This window comes from Bombina bombina, chromosome 10 (genome assembly GCF_027579735.1).
Source record: "Bombina bombina isolate aBomBom1 chromosome 10, aBomBom1.pri, whole genome shotgun sequence".
Classification (NCBI taxonomy): Eukaryota; Metazoa; Chordata; class Amphibia; order Anura; family Bombinatoridae; genus Bombina; species Bombina bombina.
The window spans coordinates 64,717,366-64,742,763 of NC_069508.1; the positions used below are offsets into that span (position 1 = coordinate 64,717,366).

General features: G+C 38.5%; 1 protein-coding gene across 1 annotated transcript in view; it reads right to left on the bottom strand.

The window, feature by feature from the left end:
* The window catches only part of UCHL5 (ubiquitin C-terminal hydrolase L5), a 158,900-nt gene that overhangs the window by 46,200 nt on the left and 87,302 nt on the right, over positions 1–25,398 (bottom strand). Inside the window, exons 6-8 of the mRNA XM_053693143.1 lie at positions 13,443–13,573; positions 11,569–11,632; positions 7,189–7,304 (exon numbers count right to left, since the gene is read on the bottom strand). Coding sequence (XP_053549118.1) covers positions 7,189–7,304; positions 11,569–11,632; positions 13,443–13,573 — 311 coding nt within the window. The remainder of the gene's footprint in view (positions 1–7,188; positions 7,305–11,568; positions 11,633–13,442; positions 13,574–25,398) is intronic.

Below are 25,398 nucleotides of genomic sequence, written 5' to 3' on the forward strand. Positions count from 1 at the left end.
TACGTTTACTAGAAGGAGGAATAACAGACATAGCCTTCTTAATGGATTTAGAAACAAAATCTCTTATGTTATCAGGAACACTCTGATCATTAGATGTTGACGGAACAGCAACAGGTAATGTAACAGTACTAAAGGAAATATTATCTGCATTAACAAATTTGTCATGACAATCAGTACAAACAACAGCTGGAGGAACAGATACCATAAGTTTACAGCAGATACACTTAGCTTTGGTAGCTCCAGCACCAGGCAGCGATTTTCCAGAAGTATCTTCTGACTCAGTTTCAACGTGGGACATCTTGCAATATGTAATAGAAAAAACAACATATAAAGCAAAATTGATCAAATTCCTTAAATGACAGTTTCAGGAATGGGAAAAAATGCCAGAGAACAAGCTTCTAGCAACCAGAAGCAAGAAATAATGAGACTTAAATAATGTGGAGACAATAGTGACGCCCGTATTTTTTTAGTGGCAAAAAAGACGCCCACATTATTTGGCGCCTAAATGCTTTTGTCGCCAAAAATGACGCCACATCTGGAACGCCGACACTTTTGGCGCAAAAGAACGTCAAAAAATGACGCAACTTCCGGCGACACGTATGAAGACGGAAACAGAAAAAAAATTTTGCGCCAAAAAAGTCCGCGCCAAGAATGACGCAATAAAATGAAGGATTTTCAGCCCCCGCGAGCCTAACAGCCCACAGGGAAAAGTCAAATTTTAAGGTAAGAAAAAATTGATTTATTCATATGCATTATCCCAAATATGAAACTGACTGTCTGAAATAAGGAATGTTGAACATCCTGAGTCAAGGCAAATAAATGTTTGAATACATATATTTAGAACTTTATAAAAAAGTGCCCAACCATAGCTTAGAGTGTCACAGAAAATAAGACTTATTTACCCCAGGACACTCATCTACATGTTGTAGAAAGCCAAACCAGTACTGAAACGAAAATCAGAAGAGGTAATGGTATATATATATATATATATATATATATATATATATAAGAGTATATCGTCTATCTGAAAAGGGAGGTAAGAGATGAATCTCTACGACCGATAAAAGAAAACCTATGAAATAGACCCCGTAGAAGGAGATCATTGAATTCAAATAGGCAATACTCTCCTCACATCCCTCTGACATTCACTGCACGCTGAGAGGAAAACCGGGCTCCAACCTGCTGCGGAGCGCATATCAACGTAGAATCTAGCACAAACTTACTTCACCACCTCCATAGGAGGCAAAGTTTGTAAAACTGATTTGTGGGTGTGGTGAGGGGTGTATTTGTAGGCATTTTGAGGTTTGGGAAACTTTGCCCCTCCTGGTAGGAATGTATATCCCATACGTCACTAGCTCATGGACTCTTGCTAATTACATGAAAGAAAAAAATTTTTTGAAGCCCATCTAATTCTAGCGATGACTGGTAAATCTAAGACCTGTACTTTTGGAGCACTTGAACTGAGACATTTCATCAAGCTGTCATGGAAAGCTCAAGAATATGACTACAGCAATAGATTCAAAATAATTCTGAGGCTATATGAAGAAAGGATATCACAAACACAAAAGTAGAGAGAAGATGTAGAAACTGTGTGAGCATAATCTCATAATCTGTCTGGCTTTTATAAGTGAGACGGACAACTACAATGAGTTCCAAGGACTTGTCCAATTACTTCCACCTTTGTTTGTACTAATTGGGCAGATTTACTCCCCATCTCAAGGTGCTGTAATTAGTAGTATTTCCACTGGGTTTCCATCAGCAATCTGACGTGAAAAACACAAATAAACAAACACCTATAGAACTCTGTGTGGAATAGGAACACAAATTTAGTTTAATTCTGTGCTATTAAAGTTCTAGAAAGTGGACTTCAATTATGTGGATTCTCCATCTGGGCAATTGTAACATTGGGATAGCTGAGTTATTACTTCTATGAGATCAATCTCTGTATGAACTTTCAAGCTAAATAGAGACCTGAAATACTGCATTAGCTGAATCATTTTTGTTAATGTCTTCTCCGGCAAAACAATTATATTGAGATGAGTTTGGATATATGCTTAAAAAACACACAGGTTTGGCTAGAAATAAAACTACATTTAACCATAATGGAAGAGATGATAGTCTCAGTACTGGCATGCAAGACCCTTGAACAGAGCCAAAATGACCACTAAATATATTGAATGTGTTAAATACTGAACACCTACACCTGCATGCGCTTCCCTTTAAGCCAAAGTGCCTATGCTGGGAAGGGAGGGAAGGGCAGCGCCAGAACATATAATAAAAATGCTGGTACATAGCAAAAACGGTAGAAGTCTTATCGCCACTGAAAAGGTGGACTTTCTTCTTGGGTCCCTAAAACTAAGTGAGTGCTACTAGTGTGGGTCAAAATAGCAATAATTGAAATGCACAGTAGAAAATTCAAATAGAAGCATTTAAGATCATGTCTACTGCAGAAATGTATATGTTAAATGTTATCACTGCTCGTGTCACTAGATATGGCTGCAGTTCAAGTGCTTGCACATGTGTCTCCTGCATATTGCTAGTGGCATAGGAGGCAAATGTCACAAGCACACGGTCTACTGCTGTAGCCCTGGAAAATCACATGATTATTAAAAGTGACCAGAACAAATAGGTATATTACAAAAAAAAAAATCTAGTTTTATTTGCTATTGATTAATGTGCATTTTAAACATTAGGCCTTTTATACCTTTAATATTTTAGATTTCAAGGAAGATTTAAAATAAATAAAAAAAAAAGCTTAACCCCTTAATGACAACAGTACTTTTCCATTTTCTGTCCATTTGTGACAAAGGCTATTTTTACATTTCTGCGGTGTTTGTGTTTAGCTGTAATTTTCCTCTTACTCATTTACTGTACCCACACATACTATAAAAAACAATTATAAAATATGAGGAAAAAATGGAAAAAAAAACACTTTTTCTAACTTTTAGCCCCAAAATATGTTACACATCTGCAACCACCAAAAAACACCCATGCTAAATAGTTTCCAAATTTTGTCCTGAGTTTAGAAATACCCAATGTTTACATGTTCTTTGCTTTTTGTGCAAGTTATAGGGCAATAAGTACAAGTAGCACTTTGCTATTTCCAAACCACTTTTTTTCAAAATTAGCGCTAGTTACATTGGGACACATATCTTTCAGGAATCCCTGAATATCCCTTGACATATATATATTTTTTTTAGAAGACATCCCAAAGTATGGATCTAGGCCCATTTTGGTATATTTCATGCCACCATTTCACCGCCAAATGCAATCAATCAAATACAAAAAATCATTCACTTTTTCACAATTTTTTTCACAAACTTTTGGTTTCTCACTGAAATTAGCAGTGGTTAATCAGGGAGCTTGTAGGGAATGTGTCGGGTTAATTTTAGCTTTAGTGTAGTGTAGTAGACAACCCAAAGTATTGATCTAGGCCCATTTTGGTATATTTCATGCCACCATTTCACCGCCAAATGCGATCAAATAAAAATAAATGGTTTCCTTTTTCACAAACTTTAGGTTTCTCAGTGAAATTATTTACAAACAGCTTGTGCAATTATGGCACAAATGGTTGTAGATGCTTCTCTGGGATCCCCTTTGTTCAGAAATAGCAGACAAATGTGGCTTTGGTGTTGCTTTTGATAATTAGAAGGCCGCTAAATACCGCTGTGCATCACACGTGTATTATGGCTAGCAGTGAAGGGGTTCATTAGGTAGCTTGTAGGGAGTTTGCAGGGTTAATTTTAGCTTTAGTGTAGAGATCAGCCTCCCAACTGAAACATCAGACCCCCTGATCCCTCCCAAACAGCTCTCTTCCCTCCCCCACCCCACAATTGTTCCCGCCATCTTAAGTACTGGCAGAAAGTCTGCCAGTACTAATATAAAAGGTATATTTGTTTTTTTTTTTTGGGGGGGGGGGGGGGGGTTAATAGCATATTTACATATGCTGCTGTGTAGAATCCCCCCTTAGCCCCCAATATCATGGATCCCCCATCAAACAGTTCTCTAACCCTCCCCCTCTAGCCTAATGGGCGCCATCTTGGGTACTGGCAGCTGTCTGCCAGTACCCAGTTACGTAAAAAAAAAAAAAGATTCTTTAATTTTAAGCTACTTTCTGTAGTGTAGCTACGCCCCCACACACACCCCACCCCCCCCTCCCAGAACCCTTCGATTACTTTATAAATAAAATCCCCCCCCCTTTCTCCAAATGTATTATTTTACTTTTCTGTAGGGTAGCGGTTCCCACCCGCTCCCGCCCCGTGCACGTGCCCGCCCACCGCCCCCCGTGCACGTGCGCGCCCCCGGGTACTCCCGCCCCCCTCCACATGATCACGGGCCCATTGCAGGCCGCCCACCCACCTCCCTGTTTCGCTCCCACCCACCAACATTGCTCCGGTGCAGAGAGGGCCACAGAGTGGCTCTCTCTGCATTGGAGGCTTGTAAAGGGGTATTGCAGGATGCCTCCATATCGAGGCATCACTGCAATACCCTCAGAGCTGCTGGAAGCGATCGCAATCGCTTCCAGCACTCTGTTAGACAACTGACGTACCAGGTACGTCTATTGTCATTAACTGCTTGTTAATGCATGACGTACCTGGTACGTCAGTTGTCATTAAGGGGTTAAAGGGACATGAAACCCACATTTTTTCTTTTATGATTTAGAAAGAACATGCAATTTTAAACAACTTTCAAATTTACTTCTATTATCTAATTTGCTTTATTCTCTTGATATACTATGCTGAAAAGCATATCTAGATATGCTCAGTAGCTGCTGATTGGTTGCTGAACATAGATACCTCATATGATTGGCTCACCCATGTGCATTGCTATTTCTTCAACAAAGGATAGCTAAATAATGAAGCAAACTAGATAATAGAAGTAAATTGGAATGTTGTTTAAAATTGTATTCTCTACTTGAATCATGAAAGAAAATTTTTGGGTTTAGTGTCCCTTTAATGCTTTATGAAATATGTTATGTAGTCAGTCAGTGTTAAAAACAAATAAGTTATTTCTCACAAATTAATATTATTTACATTCATAGTGCATGAAAGTAAAAGTTCTTAGGATTAAGGAAATGGTTCTCGAGCAACCTGAAGAGGCAACGTTTGCTGGATATCACTTTTCCTATTTACTTTATCTCACGCAGCTTCGTTCAGGCCTTAGTATTGCGTCTTTATTTCATCTGCCAACTGCACCACTTCTGCTTTTCATGCAGGACTATGCCCCTTTTCAGTATATTATTGTTCACTGCTTATTCGCAACATTAAATTTTCTCTTGGGAGTGTATCTTCGGTGCAAATATTTAAGCACTTAAAGGGATATGAAACTCAATTTTTCTTTCTGCTTAGGAGCTGGATCATTTCTAGAGCACTATTTGGCAGTAGTTTTGCAAGAATGTTATCCATTTGCAAGAACACAAGATGATAGCACTATTCCCTGCTATGTAGTGCTCCAGATGCCAACCTAGGTATCACTTCAGCACAGAATATAATGGGAAAAAAGCAGAACTAAGTAAATTTGATTATATAAGTAAATTGGAAAGTTTTTTTAAAATGATACGCTCTATCTGAATCACTAATGAAAATATTGTATTTCATATCACTTTAATAGTATTTCCTCAGCTTGGGTGTATTTAAAACGTAAACTTGTGTTAAAAATGGGTAAATCACTTTAAAACACTATGTTGTGGTTAACCAATAATAATTACATATTCTGTGCAAGCAATAGGCTATATATATTTTTGATTGACCTTCCCTGATAGTTATTTTCTCTGTTATTGCTAACAATCGCAGTTTTAATATCATGAAGCTGTGTGTTGCCAGCCTTATAATGTTATAAGTTATAACATTAAATGTATTGTAACAAAAAAAATGTAGTGTAAATTAAATTTCCACCTCCTCAGCTAATGTGCAATCTGCTTTAGTAAAAGGTAAAATTATAGCCAGCTAATAATATACTCATAAGTATCCGCCCCAATACAATCCTTAGGGTTAAATAACTATAGCTCTTTTATCACTGCTGTAGCACAATGGGTGTTAACCTCCAAATATCTCTGCTTCTAAACATTCTTATTCTTAGGAATGGATTAACATTTTTCTTTGTGCACTCCTACAGTCACCACCCCACTATATTAGTAGGAAAGCGTTCAGTGGATCTGGCTTCTAAAGAAACATTTAAAGTATTGGTGGCAGTTTCAGAAGACTCCATTGTGACAGTAAACAATAATAATCACTTACAGGAATAAATCCAAGAAAAGAAAAGAAAGCACAGCAGAAAACCTTAGCTCCCTATAAACAGCTCTTAAGAAACCAGAAAGTCACCAGCGCTATAAAATAGTAAGTCTTTATTCAGGAATCATGTATAAACAGCGACGTTTCGGGGATATTAACCCCTTAATCATGCTCATGATTAAGGGGTTAATATCCCCGAAACGTCGCTTTTTATACATGATTCCTGAATAAAGACTTACTATTTTATAGCGCTGGTGACTTTCTGGTTTCTTATGCTTATGTGGAGTACAGCAGTCACACTCCGTCACCTTTGCGCTGCACAGCTGTGCTGATATCCCTTTACTGTGGACGTATAAACAGCTCTTGGCAGTAATGAAAATCTTACCTCCTCCAACCAGCAAAGTGGCAAGCAAAATCTAAAGCGCTAAGAATCTATAAGGCAGCAGAGAGCGCTAATCCAACAGGACACTAGGCACTATACAAACGTTCACACATACAGAGCGCAAAAGCGAAATGGGTGATATGCGCGAAAGCGTGCTAAATAGCCGACATCCCGATAGTGTACTCGATGTTTCTCACATGAGCGATTGTGTAAATGACATGCGATAACTAAACCAACAGACACACACTAACAAGATGGACAGATGCGCTCAAATCAAAAGTCGACGTGCGCTTTCCCAACCGGCTGATGTGCGCAAACCAAAAAACAGCTGTAATGCCTTTTAAAAAGACAGATGAGTTATTACAGATGGAACAGTCGTGTTCATCTGAAACAAGTTAAATAGAAGAATCTTCTCACAAAGCAGAAAGAACTTGATCCCTGAATATATTCTCAGCACAGGTAAAAAATGAAATGTTTGGAGAGAAAATGTGGCATTTAATAAGGAAAGGAAAACCTATGACCCTAAAGAACCTCTTCCATGCCTATTTTAAAATCCCAGTAGAAAAAGTCAAACACCTCTTGTTCTGACCTCTGTCAGCTGTTTCTGCAGTTCTGCAATCTTCTTTTCATAAATCTTCTTTCTATCAGAAACTATCGCCATCAGGTTGAACCGTATTTCACCTTCACAGTACCTGGAAAAATAAGAGAGAAATAGATTTTATAAGTTAAATTAAGGGGACAGTCTACACCAGAATATTTATTGTTTTAAAAGATAGATAATCCCTTTATTACCCATTCTCTATTTTTGCATAACCAACACAGTTATATTAATACACTTTTTACCTCTGTGATTACCTTGTATCTAAGCCTCTGCAAACTGCTTCTTATTTCAGTTCTTTTGACTGACTTGCATTTTAGTCAATCAGTGCTGGTTCCTAGGAACTCCACGTGCGTGAGCACAGTGTTATCTATATGAAACAAATTAACTAACACCCTCTAGTGGTGAAAAACTGTCACAATGCTCTGAGATAAGAGGCGGCCTTCAAGGGCTTAGAAAATAGCATATGAACCTCCTAGGTTTAGCTTTCGACTAAGAATATCAAGAGAACAAAGCAAAATTGTTGATAGAAATAAATTGGAAAATTGTTTAAAATGACATGCCCTATCTGAATAATGAAAGTTTGTTTTAGACTAGACTGTCTCTTTAAAAGGTACATATAAGTCTTTTATATGTTAACAAAAAAAATTACCTAAAAGGGGTACTAAGCTATTTTGTATTTAAATGCTAGTATGACTAAAATATCACAGCAACATGTTATCACTTGCGGTTCAAAATAACCAGCACTAATTGGCTAAAATCGAAGATTGTAAAAAGAACTGAGATAAGGGGCAGTCTTCTAGGGGCTTAGATACAGGTAATCAGAGGTAAAAATTATATTAATATTACCCTGTTGGTTATGCAAAAGTGGGGAATGGGTAATAAAAGGGATTATCTTTTTAAACAATAACAATTTTTAAATAGACTGCCCCTTTAATAAAACATTAAAAAGTCGACAATGTTCAAACTTCTTATCATGCACAGCGGCAACTAAGCTTACAAGAATGTTATTGCATTACAAAAGTGAAACGCGTTGCATTTCCTGCTAGTTTAAATGGTATGTTTTGCCCAACTAACACTGAAGTTACCCGCTAGCACAGGGACAACTCACCAGAGTTCTCACTGTTGGACAGGAACAAACCTCTAAAAGCATGAAAAAAATAGTATATACTCATTAAACAAGGGAACATGCTAAAAAAAAAAAGAAAGCTATTTTAAATTACTCATTTCATATTATTTCAGATGCAACACATATCTTGCAAGCCCCTTTTAATTGATCCAAGGTTAAAGGGACAGTAAAGTCCAAAAAAAAATGGCATGATTCAGATAGGGCATGCAATTTTAAACAACTTCCCAATTTACTTTTATCACCAATTTTGCTTTGTTCTCTTGGTATTCTCTTTGTTCTCTTGGTTGAAAGCTAAACCTAGGAGGTTCATATGCTAAATTTTTTAGACCTTGAAGGCCGCCTCTAATGTGAAAGCATTTTAACAGTTTTTGCTACTAGAGGGCATTAGTTGATGTGTTTCAAATAGATAACATTGAGCTCATGCACGTGAAGTTACCCTGGAGTAAGCACTGATTGGCTAAAATGCAAGTCTGTCAAAATAATTGAAATCAGGGGGCAGTTTACAGAGGCTTAGATTCAAGGTAATCACAGAGGTAAAAAGTGTATTATTATAACTGTGTTGGTTATGCAAAACTGGGGAATGGGTAATAAAGGGATTATCTGTGACGCTGCTGCTCCTCTGCTGTGGCCGTTGCCACTGACACAGGCACTCCTCCTGTTGCTAGGGATACGGCAGTGTAACTGCAGCACGGTGATGCCATCATCACCGCCCGCCCTGTCTTCCCTATGTAAAGGCCTCAGTCTCTCTCACCTGTGCCCAAGTATAGGTGTTACTTCTTGTGCTCCTGGGTGCTGTATATCTGTATGCTGAATTGCTGGACTGCTTTACTGTTGATGAACTCTGCCTCTTTGACTATGCTGCTTGCCTTAAACTCTGCATTGCTGGATTGCTCAACTGTTGATGAACTCTGCCAGTTTGACTACGCTGCTTGCCTTAACTCATGAATTTCTGGATTGCTTTACCGTTGATGAACTCTGCCTGTTTTGACTTTTCTGCTTGTCTTAACCCTAAAATATTTGATTGCCATTCTGTTGCCGAACTCTGCCTGCCTGACCATTCTATTGATTTACCCTTGAACTGCCTTACCGCTGGATTCCCCACCTATTGCCGTCAGAGACTATCCTGTCAGTTTCCAGTCCTTCAAGTGGTTTACCCTTCACCTGCCTATTCCTACCTGCTGCTGCCAAAGTCTACCCTGCATAGTGTGAGTACTGCTAATCTCATTTCACGAACTTTCTCTGCTCTGGGATATTCCCTATCATTCCAGTTTGTCGCCGGTATAAGAAGACTACTGGCCAAGTTTGATCTGATAGTTGAATATCCCACGAGCATTACATTAACTTTTTAAACAACAAAAATTCTGGTGTTGACTGTCCCTGTAACTGCCAAGTTCATAAACTTGCTAAGGGGTCAATGGATTTACACAAAGATGCTTATTGGTTTCTAAACAAAAATTAAAAAGTATAAGCAGGAATAGAGGCGCCAATGGTGCAGGTAAATGGTGGTACAAATAGCAATAATAGCCCAGTGTACACAGGGTACTCACATTTATGGAAGGCACTCACTTGTACCTATAGAGACGGGCTGGATTTTAGCAGCAATTCAGCTAGCTGATCCAGGGTGAGCTGGCTGGTTCGTGGGTGTTAGAGTGCAGATACTCTAAAGTAGCATAGCAAGGCAGTATCATATATAACACTGAGAGTGGATTTATATAAAAAAATGAATTTATTTAAAACATATAAAAAGGTTTACCACTCATAACAGTGCTAAAAAAGTAATTGGTACATCAGGAATACATGTGACGCGTTTCTCAGTTAAAAACTGTTTCCTCAGGCAACTGAGGAAACAGTTTTTAACTGAGAAACGCGTCGCATGTATTCCTGATGTACCAATTACTTTTTTAACACTGTTATGAGTGGTAAACCTTTTTATATGTTTTAAATAAATTCATTTTTTTATATAAATCCACTCTCAGTGTTATATATGATACTGCCTTGCTATGCTACTTTAGAGTATTTGCACTCTAACACCCACGAACCAGCCAGCTCACCCTGGATCAGCTAGCTGGATTGCTGCTAAAATCCAGCCCGTCTCTATAGGTACAAGTGAGTGCCTTCCATAAATGTGAGTACCCTGTGTACACTGGGCTATTATTGCTATTTGTACCACCATTTACCTGCACCATTGGCGCCTCTATTCCTGCTTATACTTTTTAGATTTCCTCCCACTGGATGCTGATAGAGAGCTGCTTCCTAGTTCAGCCAGCTGGATTGCTGTTAAAACCCAGCCTGTGTCTACCGGCACAATTGAGTGCCTTCTCATATTGTGAGTACCTAGTGTTCACATACGTTTGTTACACCAAAAATCTCCATTGACCTGCACCATTGGCGCCTCTTTCTTGTTGCTTTTTCTAAACAAAAATTATAGAACGTTAAAGATTTAGCAATGTGCCTAAAAAAAAAATTAAAAAAGGATTAGCTGGTTTATATTTTAGTTCAACGAACCCTGATATCTACATGATAATTCTAATGTTGTTCTTTTTACTCTTATTCAATGGCAAAATTTGAGTGTCAACATCTTTTTATTCTCTATGATATCCCCCATAATAAGGTAAGCAAGACCCCTTATTTGAAATCATTAATCCTCCTCTTTCAAATAAGTGTCTCTGTGTTTGTCCAGCTGCCAGTGATATTTGTTACAATATATGACAAATAACGCAAAAGGACTGATACTATGTTGGTTGTCTGATGATTTTATAATCGCCCTTCAACAAAGAAATATAAAATAAAGTTATACAAAATAAACCATAATTTGAAAGAGGGAGATCATATATTCAAATAATGGGTTTCATAACATCACAGCTGTCAAGTGATTGTAATGGCAATAACAAACACCTGGCATTAATCGCTAGCTTCATTTTATCTTTATTCTATGAGCAAATGGAACATTTCAAGCATAAAAACAAATGGGACAACCAAGTCCATATAAAAAAAAAAACGATGACAAATCTATATAGGATGATTTTTTGGTGCATTATTGGGCAGGGCTGCAAAAGCAATTGGGGGGTCTGTGCATTTAATCCCTTTCCATAGGTTGAACACAGAGTTATATACAAGCAATAGAGCGTTAGGAAACCCTCTCTATTAAATGTGATCATTTATTTATTTGCGTTTCTATGTCACTTTAAACTATATTTTAAAAAATAGAAAAATACACAAATATAATTACTTTTGCATTCTCTTCTCTATGACTGGGCGCACTGCACTGATCCAATCATCTTGGTTGCATGGTCCTGTATAGAAAAGATGTAGAAGAAATAAAATCAACATCATTGGTGCACAGCCAGAATTCACAAACTGCAACTCACTCTCAGCAGTTCTAAAAGTGTTCTAGTAAAGCCACATTATGTTGCCAAAATAATTTATAAAATGAATTTAGTAAGAATAAGATATTAAAAAGAGATACAAAAATGATGCTGAGATTTATTGAAACAGAAAATGAATTAGCTATAGAAGGTGGTTAAAACAAATGAGGACATAACAAAAAATAGGGTCAAATGTGTTAGATTTTTGAGAATATTGTCATGTTTATTGGGGACCAGTCAGCCTTGCAAGTCTCACGTGTGGCTCTAATATCATAATTTGAAAGATCCATGAAAAAGCTAGACGTAAATTTGGCGAAACATACGTCGGAGTTAATAGGCGTTTTGGGACGATTGTATATATGTATTTACAGACAGGAGCCCTTTGCAGTCAAATAGATGTGTATTTACTGTAAATATTTCACATTCCAATGTTCTGCAAATAGAATATGTTCTAAGTATATATATATATACATATACACAAACACACACAGTATATACATACTGTATACATATATATAAATATATACACACACATATACACAGAGAGAAGCACACTCACAGGAACGAACAACCAGCTCAATACTATTGTTAGCCTGTTCTATGGCGATTTACCACCTGGATGCAGCTTCTTTTAGCCCAGTAACGCTTTTCACAGAACTTTCTTGTAGCATATCAGTCTGATCCTTCCTATTACGGTCAGTCCAATACCGAAATACCAGGCAATTCCTCTCTGAACAAGGAACACAGCAACCCCAGACGATCGTTTCAATGCAATTCTAGTGCTAAACCCTTTCACTGATTATCTAATCTAATTTACGGACATCAGAAGCCAGATGTAAAGGAGTCCATTAAATGATCTAATGAATCACTATGTAGCACGTACTTAGGTCAGACAAACTACAGCATACTTAAATATGCAGGATGTAGATACTCATGAGCACTATTTTATAGGGAGTGACAAAAATCGCTTTGGAAAAAAAAAGCACATTAATTTTTTTCTCTATACTTATATATTCAATAGGCAGTTTCAGTTAAAGGGACAGTCCAGTCAAAATAAAACTTTCATATGATTTAGATAGGACATGTACAGTAACTTTAAGCAACTTTCCAGTTTACTTTTATCATCAAATTTGCTTTGTACTCTTGGTATTCCTTATTGAAATAATTTCTAAGCCCTTGAACCCAGCCTCTTATCACAGTGCATTTTAAAAAAAAAATCACAGCTAGACAGCGCTAGTTCACGTGTGCCTTACAGATAACATTGTGCTCATTTCCGTGGAGGTATTTGAGTCAGCACTGATTGGCTAAAATGCAAGAACTGACGTAAGGGGGCAGTCTGCAGAGGCTTAGATACAAGGTAATCACAGAGGTAACAAGTATATTAATATAACCGTGTTGGTTGTGCAAAACTAGGGAATGGGTAATACAGGGATTATCTATCTTTTTAAACAATAACAAATTTGAAGTAGACTGTCCATTTAATGACACTTTAAAGTCTACTTTTGCACACAAAAAGAGTTTGCAATAAGAAACACGTTTTACAAGGAGTCCTTTTCTGACCCTGCTTTGGATTAATTTATATGCTTAGATTGCTTAGCTTTTTGCAAATCATTTTACAAGCTAAGCCTCACACTGCCACCACATGTATTTCATTGCTCAATGAACACTAACATCATCTTCTGTTTGCGGATCCAGTGATTAAAAATATATATATTATATAATATAATGTAGACTGTACCTAAATCAATTGGTCCGTCCCTTAAACCATCTAATTCGTAAAGTCTTCCATTGACGGGAACATAACTGACAAAGTGAAAAGCATCATCGTCTTTTGTTGCCGATTTTGCATCAAACTCAAACATCTGTTGCCTGTAAATTTTTTAAAGGGAAAAAAATAAAAAAATATTGAAATGGTAAGAAAGGCGTGCTATGTTCAGAATGGTGTTATATCTCAATAATATGTAACTCTTTCAAATAAACTAAACTGTATGGTACCCAGCATTTAAAGGAATACTGTTTTTACTAATTAAAAAAAATACTAAGGTGGTTATCATTACACAACGTATTTCACCTTATAATGTTACTTATTTTGCAACATTCTATAAAATAAACATGTGAAAAAGAAAGCACACCCTCTTTTGAATTCTATGGTTTTTCGTATCAAGAGATAATACAATATTAAAATTAGGTACATACAACCTTAGATTAACAACATATGACATATTACACCGTGTCGTGATTTATTTAACAAATATAAAGCCAAAATAGAGAAGCCATGTGTAAGCTCTTTGTATGCAAAAAACAAACAAACAAATATATATATAGTTTTTATAAGTAAACAAAAAAAGGACACTATATCTGTTTAAACTGAGTGATAGCAAAAATGTTAAAAAATTCTCTTGTTCTTCTCTGAAATATCTGGGGGGGTTTTCTGATAAAACTTTGGTGTGTTATCACACCCAATCTAGCTTGTTTTCCATCTAAAAACTGAAATCAGTAACAGCATTGTTGTAAAATACACAGTCTGGTACATTTTCAGGTGCTTGCAAAGAGATTCTAAATAGATGGCGTTTTGGATCTACTGCTTTAAATGAAATGACAAGCAAAATCCAGTGTTGTTCAGTTTATGCCACCGACTGCTCTGTCCTCTGCACTGAACAAGGGGAATGAGTGTGGCTGATTCTAAGCCTTTTCCTGTGCATGACTTGGAAAAGACTCTGGTGTTCCAGGCTACTGCCCAAACAGCAGTCAGAAGTGAGGTCAGCAAAAAAATTGAATACAAGGCACACGTTGTTTCAGGGAGGTGTAAACACACATTAACATATATACAATGAGATATATATATATTATTTTCTTTGGTACTCTCACAGGTAATTTCTGTAGTCCCAGATTGTAGTCAATATGATCCTTTAACCTGGAGGGCAGAGAGTACCTCTAGTGGTGTCCTGTAGCATATAATATGAACAGCAGTGTTAAAGGGACAGTAAACCTAAAAAATAATGTTATATAATTCTGCACATAGTGCAGAATTATATAACATTATTTAGGTGCTATAGCTATAAAACCCTTTTTTTCACTTTTAATATTTAAAAAACATACCGCTTTTACAGACCCGCTCTCTGCTGAGCGGGTCTGTTTTTTTTAGTCAGTGCATCGGGCCAGCTGTATAGTCACAGCCCGGCCCGACTGGGCCATAAGACTAAGCGCAGCTCGCTCCTGCTCTGTCTGACAGCAGGAGCGAGCTTCACTTAATGCTATGGCGCGGTCGGGCCGGGCTGTGACTTTTAGGTTTACTGTCCCTTTAAGGTAAAAAAACACATACATATTACACATACACATCAGGCACGTTACATCTATTCTCAATAAAAGAATGAAATTCAAAAGGCAAAAAAAATATTTCAAAGAGCCATTATAGTGATAAAATGATAAACTCTGTAAAACATGTAAATGTTATCCCTAACAACACTATATGGGTTTATACTGACAATGAATAGCTGTGTAACGAACGCTGATGATTGGATCAGCATTGCTGGTCCCGAGCTGAACTTAACTGCGTGTTCATCCCTTTTTCAGAGGTCAGTGGTCAAACAGAGTTGCAGTGTCACTTGATATAAAATAACATGAACTAACAAATTAGAGCAAGTCATTTTATCACTATAATAGGCTTCAAGTGTAGTCTGTATATATTCGAGAGATTGAATCAAACTAGAATGGGCACAAATACCACTGGCAAAACTCACCGCTGTGTGCACACCTGGCTCAATGGTTGCAGTAGTCCGGGAATGACCCGGGAAGTTCAGGTTTCCATTTGTGTGTTTGGGTTTAAAGAGGAGTCAGACCCGGAAATGCAAATGTCCAGATTTGGTGGAAACAGCCACAGACAAAAAAATGACATTGTGCAATTGCAACATACTGCACATGCCTACAGTTATTTCTCTCTTGCATATGTGTGTGTTTTTGTGTGGGTGTGTGTATGTGTGTGGGTGTGTGTATGTGTGCGTGAGTGTGTCTGTGTGCGTGTCTGTAATTGTGTGCTTGTCAGTGACTTTCTGTGTGTGGGAAAGAGTGAGTGTATTTGTGTGTGTATGAGAAAGAATGAGCGAAAGTATGTGTTAGTGTGTGAGAGCGTCAGTGTCTTTGTGTGTGTGTGTGTGTGTGTGAGTGAGTGAGTGTGTGTGTGTGAGATAGAAAGTGTGTTAACGTGTGAATATCTATGTGGTAATTTGTGTTTATGTGCTAGTATACATAGTGTGTACTGTGCACGGCGCAAGAGTGTTCGGATTTGGCCTGAACTAAAGGTGGCAACCCTACCTGGCACCTTTAGAAAAGCTGGCTTTATATCTAGTGACTCAAGCCTAGATGCAAAGTCCTTTGGGGAAAGGATCAAACACAACATAGAAGACAGCCAGCACTCACTAAGATGTATTAAATTCTTTGCTACAGCATTTGGCGAAATGGCGATAGGTCCAGGTGATTCCGGCAGCCGTACATGCTAGCTTCCAATCAAAATATTAAAATGTGAACAACGGTGTCACTGCTATTGGTAACCCTCCCTAGACACGTACAAATCATGGAGGTAGCAGCAGTTAACACTAGAAAAGACGGTGTAAATTCATATAGGGCACACATCACACATTTGGTTTGGGAAAAAGCATAAATGTTAACCCCTTAAGGACTGGGCATTTCAGACAAAAACTTCCCCAAAAGACCAGAGCATTTTTAGCATTACATTTAAACAGAAATAGAGCCTTTATTATATTTACCTATCAAAACTATATATATTTTTTAATAAACAACCCAAAGTATTGATCTAGGTCCATTTTCGTATATTTCATGCCACCATTTCACCGCCAAATGCGATCAAATAATTGTTAACTTTTTCACAAACTAGGTTTCTCACTGAAATTATTTACAAACAGCTTGTGCAATCACAGCACAAATGGTTGTAAAAGCATCTCTAGGATCCCCTTTGTTCAGAAATAGCAGACATATATGGCTTTACCATTGCTTTTTGGTAATTAAAAGGCCACTAATTGCAGATGCGCACCACACGTTTATTATACCCAGCAGTGAAGGGGTTCATCAAGTAGCTTGTAAGGTTAATTTTAGCTTTAGTGTAGACATTACCCTCCCACCTGAAACTTCCCATCCCATGATCCCTACCTGACCCTCTCAAACAGCACTCTTCCCTTCCCGACTCCCATGCACTGTACTGGCATAAAGCCTGACAATATGAAAATATTAGGATTTTTTTTTTTAATATAAAATATTTGTTTTGCTTTTCTATTTTCTGCAGTGTAGGATCCCCCCTTAGCCCCCGCCCAGCTCTCTAAACCTCCCCCTCTACAAATCAGCCGCCGGTACCCAGTTTGCTATATTATTATTTTATTTTTTTTAAAAAAACAAAAAAATGTTTTGTTATATTGGAGGCCCCCCTTCCAGATCACTTTCCCACCCTCTTATCCCCTTTCCACTAAAGGAGCCCCCCTATCCCTCCTTCCCCCTCCCACTCACTGCCCTGTAATAAAAAAAAATTGTAGCATAGCGGTCCCACACGTTCCCGTCCACCTCCCGCCCCCCTCGAGTGATGGGCCGCCCACCCTTCTCCCTCATTACTGTCCCTCCCACCAAGAGCGGCCCTCTCTGCATCCGTAACTCTGCCCGTCTATTTCTGCACTGCCACACTCATGGGGCATGCAGCAAATGCACAATATTGCTACTTTTAGCGAGATCGCGGCAGAGAGAGGCCCAGGACGGTAGCATCGGTCTTTAAGGGCATAACGACCAGCGTCGTACAGGGTACGGCGCTGGTCATTAAGGGGTAAAAGGAAAAATAAAAAACAGAAACGGTCCTAGAGGGTGCAAAAAAAAACCTTACACCTAAAAAGGGTATTTCACGCTCCAAACCCCAACGCACGCATAACTGAGAACGAACATGTGCTAACCCAACATGCATAAACCAGCCGACGCCCGAAAAGACTATTGAAAGACTCAAAAGAGCGTGTACAACCCTGAAAAAAACAAACTAAGCATGCCAAAAAAGCTGACCAGCGCAAAACAGCAAGGGAAGAATGAAAAGGATCTGTCCCTGGGCCATATATATTAACAAATAAATAACTTTAAAATTGCCCAAAACATAGCTATATAAGCATCTAAATGTTAATAAAAATATACTTACCAATAGAAAATCCGTCCACTAGCAAAGAAGCAGCAGACAACCAACTTAGTACTGAAACATATCAGCAGAGGTTATGGAATAGGAGTATATTGTAGATCCATAAAGGGAAGTTAAAGACAAGTCCCTGCGACCAATTATAGAGGGTTTATGAAAAATATTTCATGAGGTGAAAAAGAATCACAAACCATACCCCATATACGTACATCCCTCTGACAAGCACTGTACTCTGAGTGGAAAACAGGCCTCAATATAGACTAAAAACCCCTGTCTGAAGAATCAAATGCAAATCTCCACTCTTCAACCACCTCCAGTGGAGGCAAAGTAAATACTAATAGTATGTGTGAGGCGGGAGGTGTTTTATAGAGCACTTGGAGTTTGGGAATCTTTGCCTCTTCCTAGTGGAGAAGAGCAATTCCAAAGAACAATGGTTTGTGGACTCTCATCACATGTATGAAATAAATAAGAGCACTTAGAAATCCTCAGCTAAGCCACCACCTCTAGGAAGTCAAGTTGCCATATTAAAACCTAGATTCTCTCCAGGTATCTGTTCAGGTGATTTTTCCAAAAAAACACTCTCTACTGCGCAGAGGCAAGGAAACAAAATGGAAGCGCATTTCACCTTTACATTATGGAGATGCAATGCTGAAATGTAACAAAGGAACTCATCCGTGCATCCTTCTCCCTTTCAACTTCCGGTTTACGCCTCAAATCAATTGTGGGACTACGAAAGCAAGTTATGGAACGAACATCAAGACATTCAACAACAACAAAAATGTTAGAAACTTTGAAGGTTTATGATAAAAAACAGAATTTATGCTTACCTGATAAATTACTTTCTCCAACGGTGTGTCCGGTCCACGGCGTCATCCATTACTTGTGGGATATTCTCCTCCCCTACAGGGAATGGCAAGGAGAGCACACAGCAAGAGCTGTCCATATATTCCCTCCCAGGCTCCGCCCCCCCAGTCATTCGACTGACGGTTAGGAGAAAAAAAGGAGAAACTATAGGGTGCCGTGGTGACTGTAGTGTATAGAGAAAGAAATTTTTCAAACCTGATTAAAAAACCAGGGCGGGCCGTGGACCGGACACACCGTTGGAGAAAGTAATTTATCAGGTAAGCATAAATTCTGTTTTCTCCAACATTGGTGTGTCCGGTCCACGGCGTCATCCATTACTTGTGGGAACCAATACCAAAGCTTTAGGACACGGATGAAGGGAGGGAGCAAATCAGGTTACCTAAACAGAAGGCACCACGGCTTGCAAAACCTTTCTCCCAAAAATAGCCTCCGAAGAAGCAAAAGTATCAAATTTGTAGAATTTGGCAAAAGTGTGCAGAGAAGACCAAATCGCTGCCTTACATATCTGATCAACAGAAGCCTCGTTCTTGAAGGCCCATGTGGAAGCCACAGCCCTAGTAGAGTGAGCTGTGATTCGTTCAGGAGGCTGCCGTCCGGCAGTCTCATAAGCCAATCGGATAATGCTTTTCAGCCAGACAGAAAGAGAGGTAGCAGTAGCTTTTTGTCCTCTCCTCTTACCAGAATAAACGACAAACAAAGAAGAAGTTTGTCTGAAATCCTTTGTTGCTTCTAAATAGAACTTTAAAGCACGGACTACATCTAAATTGTGTAACACACGTTCCTTCTTTGAAACTGGATTCGGACACAAAGAAGAAACAACTATTTCCTGGTTAATATTCTTGTTGGAAACAACTTTTGGAAGAAAACCAGGCTTGGTACGCAAAACAACCTTATCTGAATGGAACACCAGATAGGGTGGATCACACTGCAAAGCAGATAGTTCAGAAACTCTTCTAGCAGAAGAAATAGCAACCAAAAACAGAACTTTTCAAGATAGTAACTTGATATCTATGGAATATAAGGGTTCAAACGGAACCCCTTGAAGAACTGAAAGAACTAAATTTAGACTCCAGGGAGGAGTCAAAGGTCTGTAAACAGGCTTGATTCTGACCAAAGCCTGTACAAAAGCTTGTACATCTGGCACAGCTGCCAGTCGTTTGTGTAACAAGACAGATAAAGCAGAAATCTGTCCTTTTAGAGAACTCGCTGACAGTCCCTTATCCAAACCTTCTTGGAGAAAGGAGAGGATCCTGGGAATTTTAATCTTACTCCATGAGAATCCCTTGGATTCACACCAACAAATAACATAATTTATGTAAGAACTTACCTGATAAATTCATTTCTTTCATATTAACAAGAGTCCATGAGCTAGTGACGTATGGGATATACATTCCTACCAGGAGGGGCAAAGTTTCCCAAACCTTAAAATGCCTATAAATACACCCCTCACCACACCCACAAATCAGTTTAACGAATAGCCAAGAAGTGGGGTGATAAGAAAAAGTGCGAAGCATATAAAATAAGGAATTGGAATAATTGTGCTTTATACAAAAAAATCATAACCACCACAAAAAAGGGTGGGCCTCATGGACTCTTGTTAATATGAAAGAAATGAATTTATCAGGTAAGTTCTTACATAAATTATGTTTTCTTTCATGTAATTAACAAGAGTCCATGAGCTAGTGACGTATGGGATAATGACTACCCAAGATGTGGATCTTTCCACACAAGAGTCACTAGAGAGGGAGGGATAAAATAAAGACAGCCAATTCCTGCTGAAAATAATCCACACCCAAAATAAAGTTTAACAAAAAACATAAGCAGAAGATTCAAACTGAAACCGCTGCCTGAAGAACTTTTCTACCAAAAACTGCTTCAGAAGAAGAAAATACATCAAAATGGTAGAATTTAGTAAAAGTATGCAAAGAGGACCAAGTTGCTGCTTTGCAGATCTGGTCAACCGAAGCTTCATTCCTAAACGCCCAGGAAGTAGAAACTGACCTAGTAGAATGAGCTGTAATTCTTTGAGGCGGAGTTTTACCCGACTCAACATAGGCAAGATGAATTAAAGATTTCAACCAAGATGCCAAAGAAATGGCAGAAGCTTTCTGGCCTTTCCTAGAACCGGAAAAGATAACAAATAGACTAAAAGTCTTACGGAAAGATTTCGTAGCTTCAACATAATATTTCAAAGCTCTAACAACATCCAAAGAATGCAATGATTTCTCCTTAGAATTCTTAGGATTAGGACATAATGAAGGAACCACAATTTCTCTACTAATGTTGTTGGAATTCACAACTTTAGGTAAAAATTCAAAAGAAGTTCGCAACACCGCCTTATCCTGATGAAAAATCAGAAAAGGAGACTCACACGAAAGAGCAGATAATTCAGAAACTCTTCTAGCAGAAGAGATGGCCAAAAGGAACAAAACTTTCCAAGAAAGTAATTTAATGTCCAATGAATGCATAGGTTCAAACGGAGGAGCTTGAAGAGCTCCCAGAACCAAATTCAAACTCCAAGGAGGAGAAATTGACTTAATGACAGGTTTTATACGAACCAAAGCTTGTACAAAACAATGAATATCAGGAAGAATAGCAATCTTTCTGTGAAAAAGAACAGAAAGAGCAGAGATTTGTCCTTTCAAAGAACTTGCGGACAAACCCTTATCCAAACCATCCTGAAGAAATTGTAAAATTCTCGGTATTCTAAAAGAATGCCAAGAAAAATGATGAGAAAGACACCAAGAAATATAAGTCTTCCAGACTCTATAATATATCTCTCGAGATACAGATTTACGAGCCTGTAACATAGTATTAATCACGGAGTCAGAGAAACCTCTATGACCAAGAATCAAGCGTTCAATCTCCATACCTTTAAATTTAAGGATTTCAGATCCGGATGGAAAAAAGGACCTTGTGACAGAAGGTCTGGTCTTAACGGAAGAGTCCATGGCTGGCAAGATGCCATCCGGACAAGATCCGCATACCAAAACCTGTGAGGCCATGCCGGAGCTATTAGCAGAACAAACGAGCATTCCCTCAGAATCTTGGAGATTACTCTTGGAAGAAGAACTAGAGGCGGAAAGATATAGGCAGGATGATACTTCCAAGGAAGTGATAATGCATCCACTGCCTCCGCCTGAGGATCCCGGGATCTAGACAGATACCTGGGAAGTTTCTTGTTTAGATGAGAGGCCATCAGATCTATCTCTGGGAGCCCCCACAATTGAACAATCTGAAGAAATACCTCTGGGTGAAGAGACCATTCGCCCGGATGCAAAGTTTGGCGACTGAGATAATCCGCTTCCCAATTGTCTACACCTGGGATATGAACCGCAGAGATTAGACAGGAGCTGGATTCCGCCCAAACCAAAATTCGAGATACTTCTTTCATAGCCAGAGGACTGTGAGTCCCTCCTTGATGATTGATGTATGCCACAGTTGTGACATTGTCTGTCTGAAAACAAATGAACGATTCTCTCTTCAGAAGAGGCCAAAACTGAAGAGCTCTGAAAATTGCACGGAGTTCCAAAATATTGATCGGTAATCTCACCTCCTGAGATTCCCAAACTCCTTGTGCCGTCAGAGATCCCCACACAGCTCCCCAACCTGTGAGACTTGCATCTGTTGAAATTACAGTCCAGGTCGGAAGAACAAAAGAAGCCCCCTGAATTAAACGATGGTGATCTGTCCACCACGTTAGAGAGTGTCGAACAATCGGTTTTAAAGATATTAATTGAGATATCTTCGTGTAATCCCTGCACCATTGGTTCAGCATACAGAGCTGAAGAGGTCGCATGTGAAAACGAGCAAAGGGGATCGCGTCCGATGCAGCAGTCATAAGACCTAGAATTTCCATGCATAAGGCTACCGAAGGGAATGATTGTGACTGAAGGTTTCGACAAGCTGTAATCAATTTTAGACGTCTCTTGTCTGTTAAAGACAGAGTCATGGACACTGAATCTATCTGTAAACCCAGAAAGGTTACCCTTGTTTGAGGAATCAAAGAACTTTTTGGTAAATTGATCCTCCAACCATGATCTTGAAGAAACAACACAAGTCGATTTGTATGAGACTCTGCTAAATGTAAAGACGGAGCAAGTACCAAGATATCGTCCAAATAAGGAAATACCACAATACCCTGTTCTCTGATTACAGACAGAAGGGCACCGAGAATCTTTGTGAAAATTCTTGGAGCTGTAGCAAGGCCAAACGGTAGAGCCACAAATTGGTAATGCTTGTCTAGAAAAGAGAATCTCAGGAACTGATAATGATCTGGATGAATCGGAATATGCAGATATGCATCCTGTAAATCTATTGTGGACATATAATTCCCTTGCTGAACAAAAGGCAATATAGTCCTTACAGTTACCATCTTGAACGTTGGTATCCTTACATAACGATTCAATAATTTTAGATCCAGAACTGGTCTGAAGGAATTCTCCTTCTTTGGTACAATGAAGAGATTTGAATAAAACCCCATCCCCTGTTCCGGAACTGGAACTGACATAATTACTCCAGCCAACTCTAGATCTGAAACACAATTCAGAAATGCTTGAGCTTTCACTGGATTTACTGGGACATGGGAAAGAAAAAATCTCTTTGCAGGAGGTCTCATCTTGAAACCAATTCTGTACCCTTCTGAAACAATGTTCTGAATCCAAAGATTGTGAACAGATTTGATCCAAATTTCTTTGAAAAAACGTAACCTGCCCCCTACCAGCTGAACTGGAATGAGGGCCGTACCTTCATGTGAACTTAGAAGCAGGCTTTGCCTTTCTAGCAGGCTTGGATTTATTCCAGACTGGAGATGGTTTCCAAACTGAAACTGCTCCTGAGGACGAAGGATCAGGCTTTTGTTCTTTGTTGAAACGAAAGGAACGAAAACGATTGTTAGCCCTGTTTTTACCTTTAGACTTTTTATCCTGTGGTAAAAAAGTTCCTTTCCCACCAGTAACAGTTGAAATAATAGAATCCAACTGAGAACCAAATAATTTGTTTCCCTGGAAAGAAATGGAAAGTAGAGTTGATTTAGAAGCCATATCAGCATTCCAAGTCTTAAGCCATAAAGCTCTTCTGGCTAAGATAGCCAGAGACATAAATCTAACATCAACTCTAATAATATCAAAAATGGCATCACAGATGAAATTATTAGCATGCTGGAGAAGAATAATAATATCATGAGAATCACGATTTGTTACTTGTTGCGCTAGAGTTTCCAACCAAAAAGTTGAAGCTGCAGCAACATCAGCCAATGATATAGCAGGTCTAAGAAGATTACCTGAACATAGATAAGCTTTTCTTAGAAAAGATTCAATTTTTCTATCTAAAGGATCCTTAAACGAGGTACCATCTGACGTAGGAATGGTAGTACGTTTAGCAAGGATAGAAATAGCCCCATCAACTTTAGGGATTTTGTCCCAAAATTCTAACCTGTCAGGCGGAACAGGATATAATTGCTTAAAACGTTTAGAAGGAGTAAATGAATTACCCAATTTATCCCATTCCTTAGCAATTACTGCAGAAATAGCATTAGGAACAGGAAAGACTTCTGGAATAACCGCAGGAGCTTTAAAAACCTTATCCAAACGTATAGAATTAGTATCAAGAGGACTAGAATCCTCTATTTCTAAAGCAATTAGTACTTCTTTAAGAAAAGAGCGAATAAATTCCATCTTAAATAAATATGAAGATTTATCAGCATCAATCTCTGAGACAGAATCCTCTGAACCAGAAGAGTCCAAAGAATCAGAATGATGGTGTTCATTTAAAAATTCATCTGTAGAGAAAGAAGATTTAAAAGACTTTTTACGTTTACTAGAAGGAGAAATAACAGACAAAGCCTTCTTTATGGATTCAGAAACAAAATCTCTTATGTTATCAGGAACATTCTGCACCTTAGATGTTGAGGGAACTGCAACAGGCAATGGTACATCACTAAAGGAAATATTATCTGCTTTAACAAGTTTGTCATGACAATTATTACAAACAACAGCTGGAGGAATAGCTACCAAAAGTTTACAGCAGATACACTTAGCTTTGGTAGATCCAGCAGGCAGTGGTTTTCCTGTAGTATCTTCTGGCTCAGATGCAACGTGAGACATCTTGCAATATGTAAGAGAAAAAACAACATATAAAGCAAAATAGATCAAATTCCTTATAAGACAGTTTCAGGAATGGGAAAAAAATGCCAAACATCAAGCTTCTAGCAACCAGAAGCAAATGAAAAATGAGACTGAAATAATGTGGAGACAAAAGCGACGCCCATATTTTTTGGCGCCAAATAAGACGCCCACATTATTTGGCGCCTAAATGCTTTTGGCGCCAAAAATGACGCCACATCCGGAACGCCGACATTTTTGGCGCAAAATAACGTCAAAAAAATGACGCAACTTCCGGCGACACGTATGACGCCGGAAACGGAAAAGAATTTTTGCGCCAAAAAAGTCCGCGCCAAAAATGACGCAATAAAATGAAGCATTTTCAGCCCCCGCGAGCCTAACAGCCCACAGGGAAAAAAGTCAAATTTTTGAGGTAAGACAAAATATGATAATTTAAAGCATAATCCCAAATATGAAACTGACTGTCTGGAAATAAGGAAAGTTGAACATTCTGAGTCAAGGCAAATAAATGTTTGAATACATATATTTAGAACTTT